Source organism: Dama dama, chromosome 18, assembly GCF_033118175.1.
Source record: "Dama dama isolate Ldn47 chromosome 18, ASM3311817v1, whole genome shotgun sequence".
NCBI classification, from domain to species: domain Eukaryota; kingdom Metazoa; phylum Chordata; class Mammalia; order Artiodactyla; family Cervidae; genus Dama; species Dama dama.
Window position 1 is genome coordinate 31,003,258 of NC_083698.1, and position 23,618 is coordinate 31,026,875.

General features: G+C 38.9%; 1 protein-coding gene across 8 annotated transcripts in view; it reads right to left on the reverse strand.

Moving 5' to 3' along the window:
• The window catches only part of LOC133072158 (phosphatidylcholine translocator ABCB4-like), a 118,442-nt gene that overhangs the window by 30,965 nt on the left and 63,859 nt on the right, over nt 1-23,618 (reverse strand). For 6 of the 8 annotated variants that reach the window (XR_009696648.1, XR_009696649.1, XR_009696650.1 and 3 more), the window contains exons 4-10: nt 13,779-13,950; nt 11,627-11,740; nt 10,023-10,133; nt 9,677-9,802; nt 6,476-6,679; nt 5,955-6,125; nt 104-265 (exon numbers count right to left, since the gene is read on the reverse strand). Coding sequence is in view for 3 of the 8 variants with exons in the window: in XM_061165109.1 (XP_061021092.1) it covers nt 104-265; nt 5,955-6,125; nt 6,476-6,679; nt 9,677-9,802; nt 10,023-10,133; nt 11,627-11,740; nt 13,779-13,950 (1,060 nt within the window). In the remaining 5 variants the exon portion in view is untranslated. Of the gene's footprint in view, nt 1-103; nt 266-4,703; nt 4,779-5,954; nt 6,126-6,475; nt 6,680-9,676; nt 9,803-10,022; nt 10,134-11,626; nt 11,741-13,778; nt 13,951-23,618 lie in introns of all 8 variants that reach the window. The other 2 variants (XR_009696651.1, XR_009696652.1) reach the window with 2 other exon arrangements.

Below are 23,618 nucleotides of genomic sequence, written 5' to 3' on the forward strand. Positions count from 1 at the left end.
TGATACTTCTGATTTCTCTGTACAGCATTAGCTATGTGATATTTTAATAAAGAAAAATATTATATTAAGGAAAAAACAACAGAAAAACTTCTGAAGCAGATACCTGCGTGTTTACCACCCTGAAGTACACCCCTTCCTTCTTCATTAGTTCTCTGTGGCTTCCTTGCTCCACAATGACTCCATCATCAAACCCAGCGATGACATCTGCATTTCGGATCGTAGACAGCCGGTGCGCTATCACTATGGTGGTCCGGCCTTCCCTGGTCTAGAGGGGAAAAGGACAGGCATGGAGGGCAGCAGGGTTACACCATCCTTGCACTGTTGATTAACACACAATGAAGCATGCAGATGGGGGTGTCTGTGGTTGATGGGACAGCAGCTCACCATGCCTGTGTGATCAGGGCACAAAGGCATCACTCACACGTGAATGGATACAGGTGACTTAAATTCTGGACCAGACAGGAGGCCAGGCCCCCAGGATGAAGATGGAAAACTCTGGAGTTTCTCTAATGTTTTCATACTATTGTGAGGAGCCCTGGTTCTGAGTTATATGATATGCTAAAGACTTTAGCAGAAGCATGTGCAGAAGTTGTTGCCACATAAGGCCTTCTCCAGAGCACTTCTGTCTGATTTCTTCTGAAGTGCCTGCAATTCTGTAATTACTGCGATTGTAATTCTGATGGACTATGTGCAGGCACCTTAAGCAAAAACACATCCTGGGGTCTGGATGGTTTAAATCATGGTTCAAAGACCATCTCAGTCACAAACTCTGGAGAGGGGCCAGTAACTGGTTTTTAACAAATACTTTGGGTGGTTTTTATGGATACTGAAATCTACAAATCACCCCCTAAGTAGTTCAGTGAACTCACATGTCATTAGCTTGATGGGTTTATGAATGGGCATTTATACCCTGGAAAATGTCCATCAAATTATTCACGTTATGTCATTAACAATAGTTATTCTTTTTAATATTCATTACTCTATTAGACTAACAACTTCTTAAGACCACTCCTACCTACTCTGAGGCAATAAAACCACATTGTCAGGATGGTATTTAAGGTGTGGCTCAAATCACCTAAGCAGTTAAAAACATAAAAACGAGAGACTAGATTCATAATAGCCAAAAAGTGAGAAGAATCCAAATGTTCAGTTGATCAAAAGATTAAAAAAAGGTGGCATATCCATACAATGGAATAGCACTGGGCCAGGAAAAGAAATGAGATTCTGATACGTGTTTCAACATGGATGGACCCTGAAAATATGATGCTAAGTTAAAGAAGTCAGTTAAAACAGACCATGCCTTGTATGATTCTATTTATTGTAAATGTCCAGAATGGGAAAATCCAGAGAGAGAGAAAGATTAGCGATTGCCAAGCACCAGGGTGAGGGTAGAATAGAGTGAGTACTATGGGGTACAAGGGGTGTTTTTTTTTTTTTTTTTTTGGAATGATGAAAACATTCTGCAGTGAGATTATGCAGATGGTTGCAAAATCTTGTGAATATATTAATACTAAAAACCAATGACTGTGCATTTAAAAAGGGTGAACTTCAAGGCATATCAATCTTTTTAAAAGATTCATCAATCTTTTTAAAAAGAGTATCCACAAAAATTCTGAAAAAGTTAGTAAGTATCTGGGTAATATCTCCACTAGATATTAAAACATAAAAAGCTACAGCAATTAAAACAATAAAATCCAGGGGAAGCAATCACATGAACAATTTGATAAACAGAACCATACAGAAAGTCCAGAAAAGACATACATTTTTAAGAATTCAGTTCAGTTCAATTCACTCAGTCATGTCCGACTCTTTGCGACCCCATGAATCGCAGCCCACCAGGCCTTCCTGTCCCTCACCAACTCCTGCAGATTACTGAAACTCATGTCCATCGAGTCGGAGATGCCATCCAGCCATCTCATCCTCTGCCGTCCCCTTCTCCTCCTGCCCCCAATCCCTCCCATCATCAGGGTCTTTTCCAATGAGTCAACTCTTCACATGAGGTGGCCAAAGTACCGGAGTTTCAGCTTCAGCATTTAAAAATTAGTGTGTGATAAATATGCATTATGTATCAGTAGAGAAAAGGCAGTCTATGTGATTAATGGTACTGAGTCAATTGTGCAGCCACCTGGAAAAAAAATAATGTACTCTTTCTTCTTCAGGCCTTATACTAATAACCAGATGAATCAACTATGTTTCAATAAATATAAAACAGCCTGGTAGCTCAGATGGTAAAGAATCTGCCTGCAATGCAGAAGACCCAGGTTTGATCCCTGGGTCAGGAAGATTCCCTGGAGAAGGAAATGGCAACCCACTCCAGAATTCTTGCCTGAAGAATCCCAGGGACAGAGGAGCCTGGCGGGTTACCATTGATGGGGTTGCAGAGTCAGACACGATTGAGTGACTAACACACAAGAAAGCATAAAAAGACACAGACGAGAGCATAACTCTACTGGACAACATTTAAGACTGTTCTTTGATTTTTAGCAATGGGGCCCCAAAGGAAACCTTCATAAATCTTTACTGATACACTAAGAAGGAAGTTGCACAGCTTTGTCCATGAATGATAAGGTATATAGGAAATAATTTGATTTAATTATATTCATGATACTAACAGTGATGAGTAACTGCTAACAGTGGCTGGGTTTATCATTTGATAACAATAGGTTAATGCTATGTCAACTGAAAAAAATAAAAACAAAGGAATTGGGAGCCAGACTTGTGATTAAATGACTGGTGTGCAGGAGAAACAAAGTATGTATTTGTGAATTTCGAAGTTAGCAACTGTCACCCTTGACCAAAGAATTTTCGCTAGAGTAGAGGAGATGTGACACAAAAATATGTTCAAACCCCGCCACGATGACAAGACACTGGCAAACAAGTATCCCAGATTCAAGGAGACCAACTGTGAAGAAATCTGAAACTTCTAATGTTGGATGTGCAGGCGGGCTTCCCTGGTGGCTGTGACGGTGAAGAATCCGACTGCGATGCGCGAAACCTGGGTTCGATCCCTGGGATCGAACTTGGCAGCCCACTCCAGTGTCCTTGCCTGGAGAATCCCACAGACAGAGGAGCTTGGCAGGTACAGCGCCTGGGCTCCCAAAGAGCTGGACACGACTGTGTGACTGAGCACACAGCATAGGAATGAGAGGTGGGCCCAAACAGAGGAAGGACTAATCTATGAGTCTCTTTGACTTCTGGGGGAAAAAGCATAAATGGAAACTTTTAGGGATCATTTCACTAGATCACTATTTTCATTCTTTTCCTGCCCCTCCAGTATGGAAACCTATGAGTAGAAGAGGGACACAGGTACAAAACTTTGTGATTATTGACTTTCTTTAAAAAATCAAAATATCAAGTCTGCTTTTCTATTCTTCTTTAAGATTTTATACTGAAAAATCTATTATTTATTTTGAAGAACAGTTGCTATCTATTGAGCCAAAAGTGGATATGGTCATTAATTATTTTTTTCTAATGTAGAATGTGTTATTCAATGAGCTAGGCCATGGTAATCAATTCAGTAAAAATTTATTCAGGCTTTACTATGTGTAGGCACTGGAGTAGGTGTTACAGAGTAAACATGAGCCATTTATTCGTTCTGCCTCTTAGGAGAGAGAAAGAGAGAAAGCATATAAATAAACAGCTAATTACAATAACATGGTGCCAGACAAGACATGGTGATACATGTAGAAAGGATCTACAAAAGGAAAATATTACGCTTCCAGGCTAGGTAATCAGAGAGGAGAAACAGTAATAGTGTTATATATATCCTTATGCTCCTCAAAGGACAGAGAATTACAAAACTCAACTTTTCATTGTTAAAAGAAAGTTGGTTTTTAACCAGATGGACCAGCCAACTGACTGACCAGTATCACTGGGGGAGAGTGCAGTATGAAGGACTTCCCTCTTAAAGGCATAGTTTATTGTCTGAAAAATATTTCAGTTATCTTGCAATGTATGGAGTCAATTCCGTAGATTAGAAACCATCTATAGCAACTACGGTAGATAAAAAATGGCCAAACATACTTTGCGGCTATTCCCTTCAGAGATGGACTGTATTTTTCCACCTCCTCAAATTTGGGCAGGCCATGTGACTAGTTTTAAGCAAAAGATGTGAAGGAATGAATGCTTGTTCAATGTCTGAAGCACAGACTTCAAGAGGCCTTAGAGCTTCTGTGTTTGCCAACACAAACTGCTAAAATTGAAAGAAGAAATGTATCCAAATATGAATTAAAACTTGCAGGGATACAACTTCTGCTGACAGAATCCACATCATGAACAGACTGGTCAGTCATTCTGCTTGTTTAGCACAGCCAGGGCTGCTACCCTGAATGCACACCTCCTAGAAAGCTTTGGGGCCTGGGTCCAGGGCTGGCTGGGACTTTTCCCTAAATACCTCTTATCGCACGTAACTCTATGCTAAAAAAGCTATACTGACATGTTTTAAATTGATTGTTTAATGAATGCATGCATTTGTTTCTATGATTTCCTGATTTAAGTCACTTCTAATTAACCAACCAAATATAAGTCCCCTATGTATTATACTTCTGTTCCTTGAGACTTAATAAACATGAAAGCAATGTAATTCAGTACACAAATTTATGAGGAATAATTATCATATTCTCTCATTAATTATTAAATTACATTATATAAAATAAGCCAAAATGTTAATATGATAAAGCACAAAGCCTGAATTAACTACTTACAGCACACAAGGCAGTTGTGTTTACTGAGGATTCAAGTATAAGTTTTCCTGAGAAAATAAGGTTCATACAGCTCATCTGTACAATTTCAAGAGGACATATGTCAGATATAAAATATATAATATACATACATAAACATATATATGTATGACTGAATCATTTAGCTGTACACCTGAAACTAATGCAACATGTAAAGCAACTATATTTCAATAAAAACTGAAAAATAAAGTAGGTCAATTCAAAAAAACAATATTTCAAGAGGCAATGTGGATAGACTGTTAAATAACTTGCACATTTTATTACTAAACTTTCTGAAGTCAAAACTGTTTATGATGTTTATGTGTGTGAAATCTATTTACATAGTGTCATCTGACTAGTCTTCATACTGTGTTGTCATGACAGATGACACCAGCACTAACCTTGAAGTGTCCCAAGATAAGGTTCATGCGGCGAAGCTTCAGCTTAGTAAAGACGACAGTGAGAGATTTAGAAACACTGAGCCAGGCCCATTAGTTCAGCGGCCTTGAAATATGTTCCTTATTTATATGCTTAAAGAAACACACAAATCGAACTTTATTTCCAGAAAAGCACCCCTTCACTTTTATGAACAGATAAAGATGATGTACTGCTACAAAATAAGGCAAGTATTTTGAACTGCTTTTCAGATGGACCACTGGGTAAGGAATAAGAATTTTCTTTGTACATTTTACTGCAAGAACTTTAAACGATTAAAGTCCTAACCTATGTGTAAAAAACCAAACAAAACCCCCAAAGCTAAGCAGCTCACTGCACAGGCCTGGACTGGGGGATAACTGCACCTTGGTCCAACAAAGCAAGCCAGGAAATGGGCTGCCCGCCTCTCTCTGCAATGTGCCCTGACAGAAAGGAGAAATCAAGAAAGTCCCATGGCATTGATATGTATACACTGCTGTATCTAAAATGGATAACCGACCTACTGAATAGCACAGGGACCTCTGCTCAATGTCATGTGGCAGCCTGGGTGGGAGGGAGTTTGGGGGAGAGTGGATTCATGGATTGGAAATGCGGAGTCGCTCTGCTCTGCACCTGAAACTATCACAACACTGCTAATCAGCTGCACTCCAATATGAAATAAAACGCTAAAAACAAAAGCCCCACGGGCGAGCTTCATCTGCTCTCGTGTTCACGTTTTTCAGCCTAGGCTCGCAAAGCACTGGTGAGAATTTCAGTAAAGTTTCAGTGGGCTGGTCCTTCAGGGGTGGAGGATCCACCCACCTTATCCAGGGCCGCCTGAACCTCGGCTTCACTCTCCGTGTCCAGTGCTGAGGTGGCCTCATCCAGCAGCAGAATCTTGGGGTTGCGAACCAGTGCCCGGGCGATGGTGATTCTCTGCTTCTGTCCACCGCTCAGCTGGACCCCTCTCTCTCCAACCAGGGTGTCAAATTTCTACAACAGAAAGCGTGGTAGAGCTCTTGAAATATTTCAAATAGAAGCAGCTATGGAGTCTAGGGATTCATGGAAGACAACAGTGCGTTTCATTTTGACTAGCGTAATGAATCACAAATCATAATAAATCATGTCACATTCTAAAAAACCACTAACACAAACTCTGTATAAAATTTCCTATGAGTCACTGTACCAAGCTACACTCCTTAACCCTCCAAATGGATAATTCAAGGGTCTTACCTAGCAAAGTTGGACAACCTGGAACCGCAAACATTATTAGCTTAAGTTTGAAGAAAGAACTCGGTGGCATGAGTGAAGTCCGAGGGCACTTAAATGAACAGAGGCTTTACCTGTGGTAATCTCATGATAAACTCATAGGCGTTGGCTTCCTTCACAGCTTGCTTTATTTCATCCATGGTGACACTTCCACGGCCGTAACGGATATTTTCAGCAATGGTGGTGGCAAAGAGCACTGGCTCCTGACTCACCACTCCAATTATTTCCCTCAGATACTTTACATTAAATGTCCTAATATCCTGCCCATCGATGATAATCTGGAGAAACAAGACACTTCCATTAAATCTTTTAAACCATCTGACATTGAAAGCATTTGTCACCAAAAAAGCCTTAGCTAATGTGTGATTCACGTTCTAAAGCAGAGACCAAGACAACACTGTAAAGGAATTATCCGCCAATTAAAAAAAATAACAATAAATCCACTGGATCCATACAAACTGATGAGCTATTTATGATTTTACCACATGACATGTAAATAAAATGGTGCTAATAAAATTTTTTCTTTTCCTTTTTCTGGCCATGCCACTTGGCTTGCGGGATCCTGGTTCTCAAGCAGGGAATCAGATCCAGGCCATGCAGTCAAAGTGCTGAGTCCTAACCACTGGAGCGCCAGGGAACTCCTGCTAATAAAGTTTCTTCACTAGCACTCACATAATATTAAAGTCAGCACCAGTAATTTATATCTTTATTCTTTTAAGAGACACTTTAATGGGATTATCAGCTATTTCTGCTTGTGTGTTTACAAAGATGCTATATTTTGAATGCTTTAATCTTTTATTTAAATTATTACCATTCAATTTATACATTGGAATCTATTATTTTAATTGGGGTGTTTTCAACATTGGTGAAACCATCTTTTAAATAATCTTTATCAGAACTTTACATATTATTTTTAGAATATAGCTCAATAAAATCTGTTTGCTGACAAGACAAAAAGAAAAAAAAAAAAAAACCTTAGCTAATATTTAACTTATTTCAGTGGTTAGAAATGGGAATTGGAAATAAAGAGCAATGTGCAAGGCTAAAAATAAAGTCTATTCTCTCTTTTGATTTTATTATCTTATGTATACTGTGTTTCATGGATGGAATATTCTCCATAAATGATTATATATTGCTATGTATTTTGGCATAACTATGATTTTTGCTTACCATTATTAAATCTGAATTAAAATGTCCATTTACCTGCCTAGTCTACATATCACTTTGATGGCCTTATGATGTTTTACTCTACATAATATATCAATACCACAATGTACTTCTGCATTTCCTACCTGCTGCGTATTTGGCTTCGTGCAAAGAACACTGAAGGACAATCATAGTAAAAGGACAGAATGACCAGACTGAAGAGTGTGTTTCATTTTCTCTTCTCCAATAATAATTGCTTAACTCACAATGACTGGCACATGTTGGGTATTTATTATTTGCTGAAAAAAGGTTGAACAAACTCTCTAAAAAGATTTTTAATAATTTACAGTGTCAGCAGGAATATATAAATATATATTTGCTTCACTGTAATTTACTGGCTTTTATCATATTAATGTCTTTTCTAATAAGTAAGTATATGGTGTAGGTTATATTTAATTCATATATAAGTGAAATTGAGCATTTCTTGAAACTTTTTTACAAATCTACATTTATTCTCAAGAGATATATGCATGGTCATAGCCTCTGATAGATTCATATTAAGTTATAAAATAGTAATATAATAGTTTCACCATGTATCATAAATTTTTCATTTCAATTTCTTTCTTTCTTAAACTATAGTTTTACTGGTTTTTATTGGAGAGAGGGTTTAAGGGAAAATCAAATCAATCAACTGTACCACTGGGCATTTTTTCCATTATTTCAGCAGTAAGAAAACTTAAATCACAATTTGAACAGTGAATATCTCTGAGTTATAGAATTTCTAAAGACCTTTTTTCCCTGCTGACATGTATTTTCTTTTAAAAATGTATTACTCCAATAGTAATTTTTAAAATAAGATGTTTTCTAATGCTTATCCTCAATGTAAGTATTTACTAGGCTCTCTTTTAAAAATGAAAAAAATTGTTTATACTTAAACCAACCTAGAGTTTGCTTTAGGAAATGAGAATGGGCCCATGTTCCTACTTGGTGTATCAGATTTTTCAAAGAAATTTTGTTAATTTTATTAAAGAAAGTAAATGATTCGTGTATCCTAGAATCTCTGTCCTATGTTAATGCCTTTTTGTGTTTTTTTTTTGTTTTTCTGTGTAACTTGTAAACTTCTGTTTTCATAATTACAATACATTTCAATGTCAGGTAAACTCAATGTTTGCAAGTCAGTACAGCTGAAGAAATTTGAATATTTACTGTGGGCCCCTATTTATTAATATTAAATTTACTGATTTTGATAATTGTTTTGTGATTAAGAGAATGTTGTCTTCTCAGAAAATACATTCTGCTTTGCTATACGCCTGAAACTAACACAACATTGTAAAACAACCTATAATCCAATAACATTAAAAAAATGAAATTATGTTCTAATGTATGTGAGGGTCAAGGGGCGATAATATCTTTAACTTACTCTCAAAGGTTCAGAAAAAAACCGGTATGTATGTTTGTGTTGTGTTTTATACATACACATAAACATGTAGTAAGAAAGAGATGATAATAAGGCAAGTAGGTCAAAATAAAAACAATTAATAAATCTGGGTGAAAAGTATAGGTGAGTTCCTTTCTTGCAACTTTTCTGTAAGTTGGAATTTATAACAAAAATTTTAAAAGATCAATGGATGGCCATTACTGCTTCTCATGTCCTCAGTTTCTTGGAGACTGTTCCACTTTCCCCTTCAGATATTCCAACACTGAAGAAAACTCAACTGTCTTTGATGAATTTAATTACTGTCCTAAGATTCCTTGTGACCCTGAACACAAGCTTATTGACAATTACTAATGTGGAACATTTTTAACCAAACTCAGTAAGTCATTGAAAATAATCCTCTCAGTGGTTTGGATGACTGTTTTCCAGTGACATAGTGGATTATGAAAAGCTTGTTGGAACAGAGAAGAGCATTGTCTCGCTTCTTTGAGTTTTATCATCTTGACTACTTTTGTCAAAATAGCCCAAGGGTTTGAAGGTCTTATCCAGATGCACTGCAATTCCACAGCACACCCCCCCCCCCTTTTTTTTAAACCAAAATTGGATTCACATGCAAATATGTTACCCAAAAATTTTCTAAGGGCTGTTTGACACCCAGCTTCCCGTCTGGACGAGCGGGGCTCTTCCCACTCACCCTCCCCACGTCAGGGTCGTACAGCCTCTGCACCAGCTGCACTGCCGTGCTCTTCCCACAGCCGCTGTTCCCAACCAGGGCCGCCGTCTGCCCGCTCTCGACCCTCAGGTTGAGGCCCTTCAAGATCTTTAAGGGAAAGAGAGAAAAAGAGCACACTTCACATCAAAAGCCTGAAGGAGAAGTAATCTGACTCAATTTTACATTTGGAAACATAGTACTAAATAAGGGAATATAACCCCCAAAGGAAAAGGCACATACATATCAAAATAACAGAGACTGTGGATTCCTGAAGATGATTAAACAATCAATCTAAATTAGGAATCCCTATAAATATAACTTATAATACCTTGACATCCGGCCGAGCAGGATAAGAGAAATGAACATCTTCGAACTCCAAATTCCCTTTGATGTTGTCTGGTTTGTGTCCTCTCTCTGAAAAACTGTCAATTTTAGGGTCCTAAACAAAACAAAATTCAATGGCTATTCCATCATAGCATTTTTAAGGAATATGCTTCAGCAATTCCAAAAACAGGACCCCAAAAAGCATAATTCCCTTCACGTGAGTCAGAACCCAAGTTGAAGACTGTATATGTGTGTGTGTGTGTGTGTATGTATGTTTGTGTTTATGTGTTTAAGGAAGTATTCCTTCTCTGAAAATAGGTTTTTCTTAAAAAGCACATAAGGGATATATTCTTTTCATTTCATATGATATTTCACTTTAAGTGTCTGGCATATCCTCATAAATTTTCTAAATGTACATTCCTATGACTGCAATTATAAAATATACTATAATTGATATATCCAGGTATTTCAGCATTTAGTGAAAATTAGCTTACTCCTAAACAATAAGTGTGATGGAGTGGACTGAGAAGACTGAACAATTGGTTAGGGACAAGTTAGTTTGGAATGATGTAAATTTTCAATATATGCAGAAGCTGAACAATTTTCTCATGACTTAGACTGATGAAACAGGAATTGCTGGGACTAGACAATTACATTTCAGTTAGCTAGCTAGCATTTTCTCTGTGTAAATGCAGAGACCACTTTTAATGTGCCAAAATGATTTTCTTTATTTCACTTCAGTCAGGATAACTTATGCAATACAATTGATTCAAAATTATATCATATATACAGTGATCATTTTTTCTTTTTTGAGAGAGAGGGCAACCCACAGCAAAACATACTATCAATTTTGGTCCGACCAATCATTTTTCCATCCACTCATCCTGTCTACAAAGCATAATATTCTCAGTCTGGCTACAAAATGAAAGAGCAAAGGAGAAAAACTAGGAAGACAAACATCTTTGCTTTGAACTCTAATAATAATACACTAGTTCAGATGCACTTTCCCAAATGAGATCAGTGCTATTTGATTAAAGATAAGCATTCAGAAATATTTTTTCTGTAAAATAAAGTTTATTGGAGAGAGAACTCTTTTTAAAAAAAAAAATCTGTTCTCCTTTATAAAAGTTCTTAGCACATTCTGCCTTTTATTCCCCAATTGGCTAACTCAAATTTATTAAACCCTAACTTGAGGCAGGGATGGTAATAAGCACTTCTAACCTCATTTATTCCTCACTTGAAATCCCATTTCCATTATTTATTATTATTTTGTATTGATTATTTAATTTGGAACCATTGTGAATGTTACAAATAGTCAACTCTGGGCTTAACCAGAAAAAGTTTCCTCATCATTTAGAGCTGGTTTTGATTACTGATCTTGGGATCCTGTGAGTTCTCAGACTCAGAATATAATGCAAATAATTAACCTTGAAAAAGAGGTATTTTTTCAAACTTTCACAAATATTCAAAAGAGGCATTTGGTTTTATTCATTAAGAAGCAGAGGTTTTCAATGTCACTTAATTTTTACAGGACATTTAACATAAAGCCAGATTTAATTATCCAGGCCTCAAACACATTTTCAGCATTAAAAATAATAAATGACTCACATTATCAATAATAGCAAAGATCGCATATGCTGCTCCTCTTGCATTGGCAAAAGCATCAATACAGGGAGCCGCCTGTCCAATGCTGAAGGCGCCGATCAGGATTGAGAAAAAGACCTGAGCAGAAGAGCACAAGGAAAAGTTACCTGTCCCACCCCAGTGTCCGCTGTCACCTCAGACATCATGTTCGGACACAGGCTGCCCGAAGGGTCAAGATTAGGTCTGTCCCTTGAAAATTTTTTTCAGCACAAGAGCAAAATTTACAAGGTCACTACAGAATTTTGTTGCACAAATGGGTTTCTTCAACCTCAAAAATATTTTTTCATCTATCTTGTCAAACTATTGGTTGTTCTCCTGGGCTTAGACAGAATCAGAAGGATTTTTCAAACCTGTTGCCTTGATTCTGAAGCCATTGCCACCAGAGGAAAACATTTTCCGTCAGTATTATTCATTACTAAATTATCTTCTCTAACTATGCATGGAATTACACAGAATGTTCAAGATGAAACAAGGTAGATTTTGGCCCCATGTAACTTTTCTTAAAAAGTGCCATGTTTTATATATATATAGAGATATATATATATATTTTGATAAGATTTTTAACATTAAAAAGTAACAGTTCACACATTATAAATCACATCTGTGTGCATTAGTTAATAATTCCTTTACACAATTAGTCTGTATTATAGCACACAAACTTAACACATTTCCCTTTTTTTTTCCACTAGGAAAACAAATTGATACAGAAAAGTTAAGACTGTAGTTTCAGAAATCTAGATTATTAGCATACATTAACTGAGAAAAACATAAATGAAGAGAAATGACTCCTTTCTCTCTGGGCATGGTGAAACATCTACTTTTAGTTCGGCTTTTCTCAGATGATGACAAAAAAACAGTAACACTTAACATACCAGGACTCAAATATCTATCTACTATCTGCAATACAGAGAAAGACCAGCAAGAGAGCAAAACAATGTCCCTACCAGAAGCAATGCCATAAAGTTAACACACTCGAGTCCTTGGTCTTTATGAAGACGTCATCACTGGGCTCCCTGCATCATGGGATCACTCTGCCCTCCTATTTGGGAGAAGTCACTGTCTACACCCAACAAATGGGGAGACCAGGCCAGAGAGGATGAATGCCAGAGTCAGGGCTCAATCTCCCTGCTTTGTAAAATTTAGCAAGTGAGGAAGTAAAGAGAGGTGGAGTGCTTCCAAGCTGACAAGGAGAGGGGACCAACCAACAGGAGAAAAAACAGACTAGGCAGTGATGAAACCTCATCCAGCCAAACAGCCCTCAACACTTTGACGGGGCTCTGAAGGTACCACTCTAGAGAACATTCTGAAATGATACATTTTCATAATGCCCCTAAGTCATCATCAAGGGGTCAAACTGTGTTCCATGTCCTCTGTTTAGAAAGACAGGGAAGTGCAGGTTTTAAAACATGGCTAGTTGAATGGTTACATGTTGTCCTGACCATCACTGACATGGAAACAAGGTCACAATATCTTGTTAGTTTACAAAAAAATTTACAAAAAGATATGCATAATACAATTTAGGTTTTGAGAGAAAAAAACCCATATACAGAAAATAATCTGGAAGATACACACCAGAAGTTATCATTAAGTGTATATGGATTTTTAGATCATAAGTAATTCTAAGTAATTTCTCATTTTTAAAAGTATTCTAATTGTTTGTATAACTAGTATGTACAATTTCTCTAATCATAAAATGAACTTATTTTCATTTTATAGAAGAAAAAAAACTAAAATCACTTTTCATCTTGTATTTGGATAGCCAGTATGATATAAATTTAATGTTTTCTCATACTATGATCTATGTATAATAATGTTTACTTTCTTATATAATGAAAATCACAGGCACCACGAGGATGGTGCCAATTGATATTTGTTCACTCATAAACTCTTTCCATCTTTCTTTATATGCTCCATGTGTTTCTCACTTGGCCTAACCACATGTTACGCTCTGTGTATTCTAGAAGGCCAGCTCTGCCCATAGGACTGAGCGAAGATTTGCCACAAGTAAAAAGGTTAGAACCATGGTTCATCCTTCAAAAAGGAGGAAAATGAAAGAAGAGGTAGACAGATAAACAATATTTTCAGATTTGCCACAAATATTAGGAAAATGACTTACTGTAATTGCATTTCCAATAGTGTATTCTTTGGCTATAACTAGAGTGGATCCATACCAGAAGGCCAGTGCATACGATGCATATATTAGCAGGAAGGCAGTGCCCATAGAAATGTTCGCTGAAATAGTTTTTTTAATTCCAATCCTTTTGGCAATTTCTAGATGTTTCTGATACCTACCCGAAAATGAAGGGGGGAAATATGATAAGAATCCATAATCTTAGCTATATTCCCCTCCTGGACAGCTAGAGGTTTAAGGGACAAAAACCATCAAACAAGAAACCCGTGGAGATACCCAGCTACCCGGGAACTGAACCAGTGCAGGGTCAGCCTGGACCACAACCCATCTGAGCCTTTTCTCTCCTGGCCTGGACACACCTCCCTCAGTCCCCACCAGTCCCACCAATGTTCCCATAGCTGATCCAGGACTGAACGCCCAACCCTAGGAGAACCTCACCATCAACCTTCATGGCCAGCATCACAAGTCAAGGTTAGGGAGGAAGAAGAGAAACCACACCCACCAGGAGTGACACCAAAATGTAAACACTGTTTGGGACACTTAAAGCAGTTACATTCTCAGGACAGGCTACTTTGTCTTCTCTGCTGTCCCACTGGGTGAAAGGGAAAGTGTGAGTCACTCAGTCGTGTCTGACTCTTTGCAATCCCATGGACTGCAGCCCACCAGGCTCCTCTGTCCATGGGATTCTCCAGGCAAGAATACTGGAGTGGGTTGCCATTTCCTCCTCCAGAGGAGCTTCCTGACCCAAGGGTTGAACCTGGGTCTCCTGCATTGCAGGCGGATTCTTTACCATCTGAGCCACCAGGGAAGCTTGACCCCATTGGGTAAGGGATGGGGATTCTACCTGTTTGTGTACTTATCCTCCATCCTTTGCTTTTTTGCTTCGCTTTGGTTTCCGTTTTGTTCTGTTTTTGATTAAGCCAGGGTACAGGGCACAAAGAGGTCACTGCTTATGGGATATAGTTTCTTACTCAACATTTTTAGATTTCAGTTTCATCACTTGTAAAATGGAATTACTTTTTAAAAATTGAAGTATAGTTGATTTACAGTGTTGTGATAGTTTCAGATGTACAAAGGGATGCAGCTACACACACACACACACTTTTCAGATTCTTTTACCTTACAGATTATTACAACATATTGACTACAGTTCCCTGTGCTGTAAGTAGGTCCTTGTTGCTTACCTATTTTATATAGAGTAGTGAGTGTATGTTAATCCTAAACTCCTAATTTCCTCCCCCCTCCTTTTCCCTTTGGTAACCATAGGTCTGTTTTCTATGGCTGCGAGTCTGTTTCTGTTTTGAAATAAGTTCATTTGTATCATTTTTTAGGCTGCCTATTGTCCTAGGATATCTGTCTTTGGCTTACTTCTCGTAGGATGACAGGCTCTAGGCCCATGCACACGGCTGCAAATGGCATTACAAAGTGGAGGTACTGATGCCCACCTTGCCAGATGGTGCAAGGTGGACAGACAATGTCAGAAAGTTGTTAGAACAGTGCTGGCACACAGTTGGGACAATCTGATAAATCCTATTCTTATTATTATTGCCATTGTTTTAGAATTTAATCTCTCCCTAAATACCACTCATTCTATTATTACCATAAGTTTAAATATTTAGTAAAATCCATTATTACTGGCTTCTGGGATTTGACATGACGGTACACATGTCTAGAATGGTTCTGTTAAATAACAATGTTTTTTCATCAATTTCAGTTAAGGCTTTCACTCCATGCTAGATGCAGAGAGTATAAAAATTTAATTTTGGCTCCTTAAAATCAGAAAAGAAAAAATCCACTGGATGTACAATGAGACTTTAGGGAAAATATCACATCCATTAGAATGTTTCTGTTTCTAACAAAAACAAACAACATCAAATCTTTTTTAGTTTAACCAAATAAGATGCTGAGAATTTATTCATTTTTAAAAATGCATCCTGCCACCCAAAATTATATCTTTTAATTACTGAAAGCACCTGAGCCTCCGGTGCTCTTTCCTCAGTGCTGGGCGAGGCACTGACTCAGCAGAGCTTTGTCCCTGGGGGGACAGCCGGCACCCCACGCCCAGGGCTGTGCTGAATCCCAGGGGGCCCGGCTGCAAGATGCGGGCAGGAGGTTTACATCAGCCCCAGTGACACGGGGTCTGGGGACGCTGGTGGACATGCTGTAATTACCTTTGCTTAGATGGCTCGCCTTTTGCAGGTAATGGAGCGGCACTGATTACACTCACATCCTGAGGTGTGTGGGCTATTGTGTGCAGGAAACAGCAGTGAGAGAAAAAGGAAGCGGTTAGAGAACCAGGCACAGGTTGGCTGTCAAGAGGACTTAAGGAATAGAAAAACGGAGAATGAAAAAGAGGGGAGTGGGGACCTTTGCTTTCAAGGCTAGAGAATTTCCAGAGAATTTCTCTTTCATAGAGGCGGGGGTATCAGGAGTCCTGCGGAATGGCAAAAGAACATATTTTACATGGAGTCATACTTCAGTTATATTAGGGTATGTTATTATTTAAAGAAAACTGGTTGGAGAGTTGAGTAGCCTTTATTAGGGGGGTATGTTCTGGCCCATACATTTTTGTCCATCAACTCCCCTTAGACCAGAGGTACTCAACCTATAATCCCTGGTTAAGGAATTTGACCAGGGAAAATTTTACACTTTTAATTTTGTTAACCGCTAGCCAAAATTCAGCATTTCCTTCGATTATCAGTGCAGGCAACAAGCCCCGGTAGTGTTAGCAGTAACTGTGACTGTGTTGCCAATAGAAACCCCAGATCATTTTCATATCATGTTCTACTTTGTACAGATATCTTGAAACACATTTTACCCACAGACCTACTTTGAATTACAGTAGGTATAAGACCTATAGTTAGTTCTTGATATTCAATAGGTTAAAAATAGAGACATGGATTTCAGTTCAGTTCAGTTGTTCAGTCAAGTTCGACTCTTTGTGACCCCATGAACTGCAGCACGCCAGGCCTCCATGTCCATCACCAATCTCAGAGTCCAACCAAACCCATGTCCATTGAGTCGGTGATGCCATCCAGCCATCTCATCCTCTGTCATCCCCTTCTCCTCCTGCCCCCAACTCCCCGCCCCCAGCATCAGGGTCTTTTCCAATGAGTCAGCTCTTCGCATCAGGTGGCCAAAGTATTGGAGTTTCAGCTTCAGCATCAGTCCTTCCAATGAACACCCAGGACTGATCTCCTTTAGGATGGACTGCTTGGATCTCCTTGAAGTCCAAGGGATTCTCAAGAGTCTTCTCCAACACCATAGTTCAAAAGCATCAATTCTTTGGCGCTCAGCTTTCTTCACAGTCCAACTCTCACATCCATACATGACCACTGGAAAAACCATAGCCTTGACCAGACGGACCTTTTTGGGCAAAGTAATGTCTCTGCTTTTTAATATGCTATCTAGGTTGGTCATAACTTTCCTTCCAAGGAGTAAGCGTCTTTTAATTTCATGGCTGCAATCACCATCTGTAGTGATTTTGGAGCCCGAAAAAATAAAGTCAGCCACTGTTTCCCCATCTATTTGCCATGAAGTGACGGGACCAGATGCCATGATCTTAGTTTTCTGAGTGTTGAGCTTTAAGCCAACTTTTTCACTCTCCTCTTTCACTTTCATCATAAGGCTTTTTAGTTCCTCTTCAGTTTCTGCCATAAGGGTGGTGTCATCTGCATATCTGTGGTTGTCACTGCTAAAACATTGCACTCTTTTTCTTCAGGCCTATGCTTTGATATGTGACTCTCTGTGGATGTCAGCCTTCATGCTCTTATTTCAGTCTACCAGTGTTCTCAGCCTTATATTAAAAATGCTGGTGGAAGAAGAAAGCAAAACCTTTGTACTATGCTTTGAAAGATAGTAAAATTACTAGGATGAAAAAGCCTATAAGTCAAATTCAGTTTTCAGATTTCTGGTGAACCTGATATCTTCATTTTCTTTGTTGTTTTGGGAGATTAAGAATTGGCTGAGTTTTATGGTATAAACTGTGGTATAGTTTAGAAGTTTGTTTGTGATAAATTCCTTACCAGTGAACAAGACATTGTCAGTACCAGAGGATAATGATTACATTTTATAGATTAGTAACTGTGATTCATAGTTGCTGAATGATTTACTTGAGGCATCTTATAAGTAACGTAGAGCTAGCAGTATAAGTACAGTTGAAGTGATGGGACCGGATGCCATGATCTTAGTTTTCTGAATGTTGAGCTTTAAGCCAACTTTTTCACTCTCCTCTTTAACTTTCATCAAGGGGCTCTTTAGTTCTTCTTCACTTCCTGCCATAAGGGTGGTATCATCTGCATATCTGAGGTTATTGATATTTCTCCCAGCAATCTTGATTCCTGCTTGTGCTTCTTCCAGCCCAGTGTTTCTCATGATGTACTCTGCATAGAAGTTAAATAAGCAGGGTGATAATATACAGCCTTGACGTACTCCTTTCCCTATTTGGAACCAGTCTGTTGTTCCATGTTCAGTTCTAACTGTTGCTTCCTGACCTGCATACAGGTTTCTCAAGAGGCAGGTGAGGTGGTCTGGTATTCCCAACCCTTTCAGAATTTTCCACAGTTTATTGTGATCCACACAGTCAAAGGCTTTGGCATAGTCAATAAAGCAGAAATAGATGTTTTTCTGGAACTCTCTTGCTTCTTTGATGATCCAGAGGAGGTTGGCAATTTGATCTCTGGTTCTTCTGCCTTTTTTGAAAATGAACTTGAACATCTGGAAGTTCATGGTTCATGTATTGCTGAAGCCTGGCTTGGAGAATTTTGAGCATTACTTTACTAGTGTGTGAGAGGACTACAATTTTGTGGTAGTTTGAGCATTCTTTGGCATTGCCTTTCTTTGGGATTGGAAGGAAAACTGACCTTTTCCAGTCTTGTAGCCACTGCCGAGTTTTCCAAATTGGCTGACATATTGAGTGTGGCACTTTCACAGCATCATCTTTCAGGATTTGAAATAGCTCAACTGGAATTCCATCCCCTCCACTAGCTTTTTTCATAGTGATGCTTCCTAAGGCCCACTTGACTTCACATTCCAGGATGTCTGGCTCTAGGTGAGTGATCACACCATCGTGATTATCTGGGTCGTGAAGATCTTTTTTGTATAGTTCTTCTGTGTATTCTTGCCACTTCTTCTTAATATCTTCTGCTTCTTTTAGGTCCCTACCATTTTTCTGTCCTTTACTGAGCCCATCTTTGCATGAAACGTTCCCTTGGTATCTCTCATTTTATTGAAGAGATCTCTAGTCTTTCCCATTCTATTGTTTTCCTCTATTTCTTTGCATTGATCGCTGAGGATGGCTTTCTTATCTCTCCTTGCTATTCTTTGGAACTCTGCATTCAAATGGGTATATCTTTCCCTTTCTCCTTTGCTTTTTGCTTCCCTTCTTTGAACAGCTATTTGTAAGGCCTCCTCAGACAGCCATTTTCCTTTTTTGCATTTCTTTTTCTTGGGGATGGTCTTGATTCCTGTCTCCTGTACAATGTCACGAACCTCCATCCATAGTTCATCAGGCACTCTGTCTATCAGATCTAGTCCCTTAAATCTATTTCTCACTTCCACTGTTTAATCTTAAGGGATTTGATTTAGGTCACACCTGAATGGTCTAGTGGTTTTCCCTACTTTCTTCAATTTAAGTCTGAATTTGGCAATAAGGAGTTCATGATCTGAGCCATAGTCAGCTCCTGGTCTTGTTTTTGCTGACTGTACATAGAGCTTCTCCATCTTTGGCTGCAAAGAATAAATAGGGTAAGCAACCACAAATTAGGAAACCGTAACACAGCCTGAAATAAAAAACAAAGGAAAAGAAAATTCACACAAGATATGCAGGAAGAAGAAAGAACTCAACTACAGTAGAGAGTTCATACTTTAAGGCCAGAAACTAACTAAAGGGGAAGAAGGTTATCTTGAACTTGAAATCAGCTGGGATACTGAGAAAATCCAATGGAAATATCTGCAAGATAAACAACAAAAGTAACTAAGGATCCAATTTCAGTGGACCTTCTGTCAAAGGTAATGTATTAATATTATGCTTAGAAGTAATTGGCCCACATTGGCAGATAGGGAAGATGGATAAGTTCAGAAGCAAGCAAAATAGGTACCTGTTGATATGAAGTTGTTTTTCTCAGAAAGCTAATTCTAGCCTGACACCTAAATAAGCTGATGTACAGAAATCCTATGTCCCCAAATTCCTGCATATTATACTTTTTCTTTTTGGCTGCACTGGTGGGCCTGCGGGATCTTCGTTCCCTGACCAGGGATCAAACCCATGCCCTCTGCAGTGGAAACAGAGTTGTAACCATTGGACTGCCAGGGAAGATCCCGTGTATACTGTAGAAAGAATAGCTGCAAATATGGCTGAGATGTAAAGATTATAGTCACAATTTTCAATTCAAATATTCTATTTCATTGACAGGCTATGAATAGGCCCTGGAAAATGAGTTCAATTAGTCACAGACTAAGCAAAGAAAGGAAATGTCTACATTTTACAGGCCTCAGGTTAGGGTGACCAAGTCACATCTCTGTGGCAGCAAATTTCTACAATGTGAACCTCAGTTGCACAGTGATATGAAGACACAGGCAATCCTGATTCAATCAATCAATTTAGAGAATGTCTCTGGACTGAATCGTTCATTGCGCCACGGGGCATCCTGTCTTCCACTATTTAAAATGTTCACATAACCCTCAAAGTGTAAGCAGAATGAATCTGGTTTCTTAAATAGAAGTCAAAAATGAAGATCTTAGAGTTACACACTGTTTAAAATGTAAGCTTGGTGCTCAGGTTCTGACACGTGTTCCCAAGTATCAAGGCTGGCTAAGAGTGCTATACACGCTAGCAGTCTCTGCGAACTGCAGTTCAAAGGCTCAGGAAACCTGCCACCTGAGGTATCTGTTTAATCCTTCAATCCTGACACTTGCCAGATGTGATTCACTGAGTAGATTAAGTACTTTGCTCTGCACTACAATGAATAAAGACAGGTGTAATCTTTGCCTGCAGACTTTTCCACACATGTAGTAGATCTTTTTTCCCCCACAAGTATTAATAAATGGAGGCTTCTATGGTGGCTCAGATGGTAGAGTCCGCCTGCAATGAGGGAGACCTGAGTTCGATCCCAGGGTTGGGAAAATCCCCTGGAGAAGGAAATGGTATCACACTCCAGTATCCCTGCCTGGGGATGGACTCTGTTTGAGGCCTGAGCAAAACAAAGATATAAAAACAGGACTTAGAACGGGATTGTTCTGCGGTGTTTTGATACTCAATACCAGTTTTTTACAGAATAAATATTAACCTGTCTCTGCTGGGCAGCATCTTGCTGTGTAGGGCCTACTCCCAAGGCTTATTAAGAGAGCTGGTCAGCTGGAGTTTGGGATTCTTTGGTCCACCCAGGTCAAGAGTGCTACATTTCTAGAGTTTCTTACCTTCTCAATTACCTTTTGTATTTTGGTATATGCTAGTTATAGAACCATATTCTCCTCTATATTGAAGGGGTTTAGAATACACTTCTCCTGTTAATTTCTCCTGCTTTGAATTTGAAAATAAGCAAATAAAGTTTCTGTATCACCGGGGTACCTTCTATTAATATAATCCCTTATGATTATACAGTGGAAGTGACACATAGATTCAAGGGATTAGACCTAATAGACAGTGCCCGAAGAACTATGGATGGAGGTTCCTAGCATTGTACAGGACGTGGTGACAAAAACCATCCCCAAGAAGAAGAAATGCAACAAGGCAAAGTGGTCATCTGAGGAGGCCTTATAAACAGCTGAGAAAAGAAGAGAAGCTAAAGGCAAAGGACAAAGGGAAAGATACACCCATCTGAATGCAGACTTCCAAAGAATAGCAAGGAGAGATAAGAAAGCCTTCCTAAGTGAACACTGCAAAGAAACAGAGGAAAACAACAGAATGGGAAAAACTAGAGATCTCTTCAGGAAAATTAGAGATACCAGGGGAACATTTCATGCAAAGATGGGCACAATAAAGGACAGAAATGGTATGGACCTAGCAGAAGATATTAAGAGGTGGCAAGAATACACAGAAGAACTATACAAAAAAGGTTTTCATGACCCAGATAACCATGATGGTGTGATCACTCACCTAGAGACAGACATCCTGGAATGTGAAGTCAAGTGGGCCTTAGGAAGTATTGCTACAAACAAAGCTAGTGGAGGTAATGGAATTCCAGCTGAGATATTTCAAATCCTAAAAGATGATGCTGTGAAAGTGCTGTACTCAAAACAGAAGCAAATCTGGAAAACTCAGCAGTAGCTACAGGACTGGAAAAGGTCAGTTTGCATTCCAGTCCCAAAGAAGGGCAATGCCAAAGAATGTTCAAACTACCATACAGTTGTGCTCATTTCACATGTTAGCAAGGTAATGCTCAAATCTTTCAAGCTAGGCTACAACATTACATGAACTGAGAACTTTCAAATGTACACGTTGGATTTAGAAAAGGTAGAGGAACCAGAGATCCAACTGCCAACATCCACTGAATCACAGAAAAAGCAAGAGAATTACAGAAAAACATCTGCTTCATTGACTATGCTAAAGCCTTTGACTGTGTGGATCACAACAACTGTGGAAAATTCTTAAAGAGATGGGAATACCAGACTACCTGACCTGCCTCCTGAAAAACTTGTATGCAGGAAGAAGCAATAGTTAGAACCAGACATGGAACAACAGGCTGGTTCCAAATTGGGAAAGAAGTACTTCAAGGCTGTATATTGTACCCTGCTTGTTTAACTTATATGCAGAGTACATTATGTGAAATGCCAGGCTAGATGAATCAGAGGCTGGAATCAAGACTGCCAGGGGAAATATCAATAACTTCAGATATGTAGATGACACCACCCTAATGGCAGAAAGCGAAGAGGAACTGAAGAGTCTCTTGATGAAGGTGAAAGAGGAGAGCGAAAAAGCTAGCTTAAAACTCAACATTTTCAAAAAACTAATCTCATGGTATCTGGTCCCATCACTTCATGGCAAATAGATGGGGAAACAATGGAAACAGTGACAGACTTTATTTTGTTGGGCTCCTGAATCACTGTGGACAGTCACTGCAGCCATGAAATTAAAGACACTTGCTCCTTGAAAGAAAAGCTATGACAACCCTAGGCAGTGTTTTAAAAAGCAGACACATCACTTTGTCGACAAAGGTCTGTATAATCAAAGCTATGGTTTTTCCAATAGTCATGTATGGATGTGAGAGTTCAACCATAAAGAAGGATGAGCCCTTAAGAAGTGATGTTTTTGAACCTTGACGCTAGAGAAGACTTGAGAGTCCCATCGACAGCAAGGAGATCAAACCAGTCACTCCAAAAGGAAATCAAGCCTGAATATTCACTGGAAGAACTGATGCTGAAGCTGAAGCTCCAATATTTTGGCCATAGGACGTGAACAGCCAGCTTACTGGAAAGACCCTGATGCTGGGCAAAACTAAGAACCGGAGGAGAAGGGGGCAACAAAGAATGAAATGGGTGGATGGCATCATTGATTCAATGGACACGAGTCTGAGCAAACTCTGGGAGACAGTGAAGGACAGGGATGCCTGGCGTGCTGCAGTCCATGGGGTCACAAATAGCCGGACATGACTGAGCGACTGAACAAGTCTTTTCATCTTAACCTACAGAAGCCAAGATACAAACTCAGTTAAGATGCAAAAGAGAATTCAAATGGCACATTTTTAAAACCTGTATTCAATCAGACAATTAAGAGAGTAAATAAATGAATAAATTTAATAGTTCAAGAAAATGGAGGCCAAAGGACTACTAAGATAACAATTGTGACAAAAATGAAGTCTGCTAAAGTAAAAAAGAAACAAAAAAGAT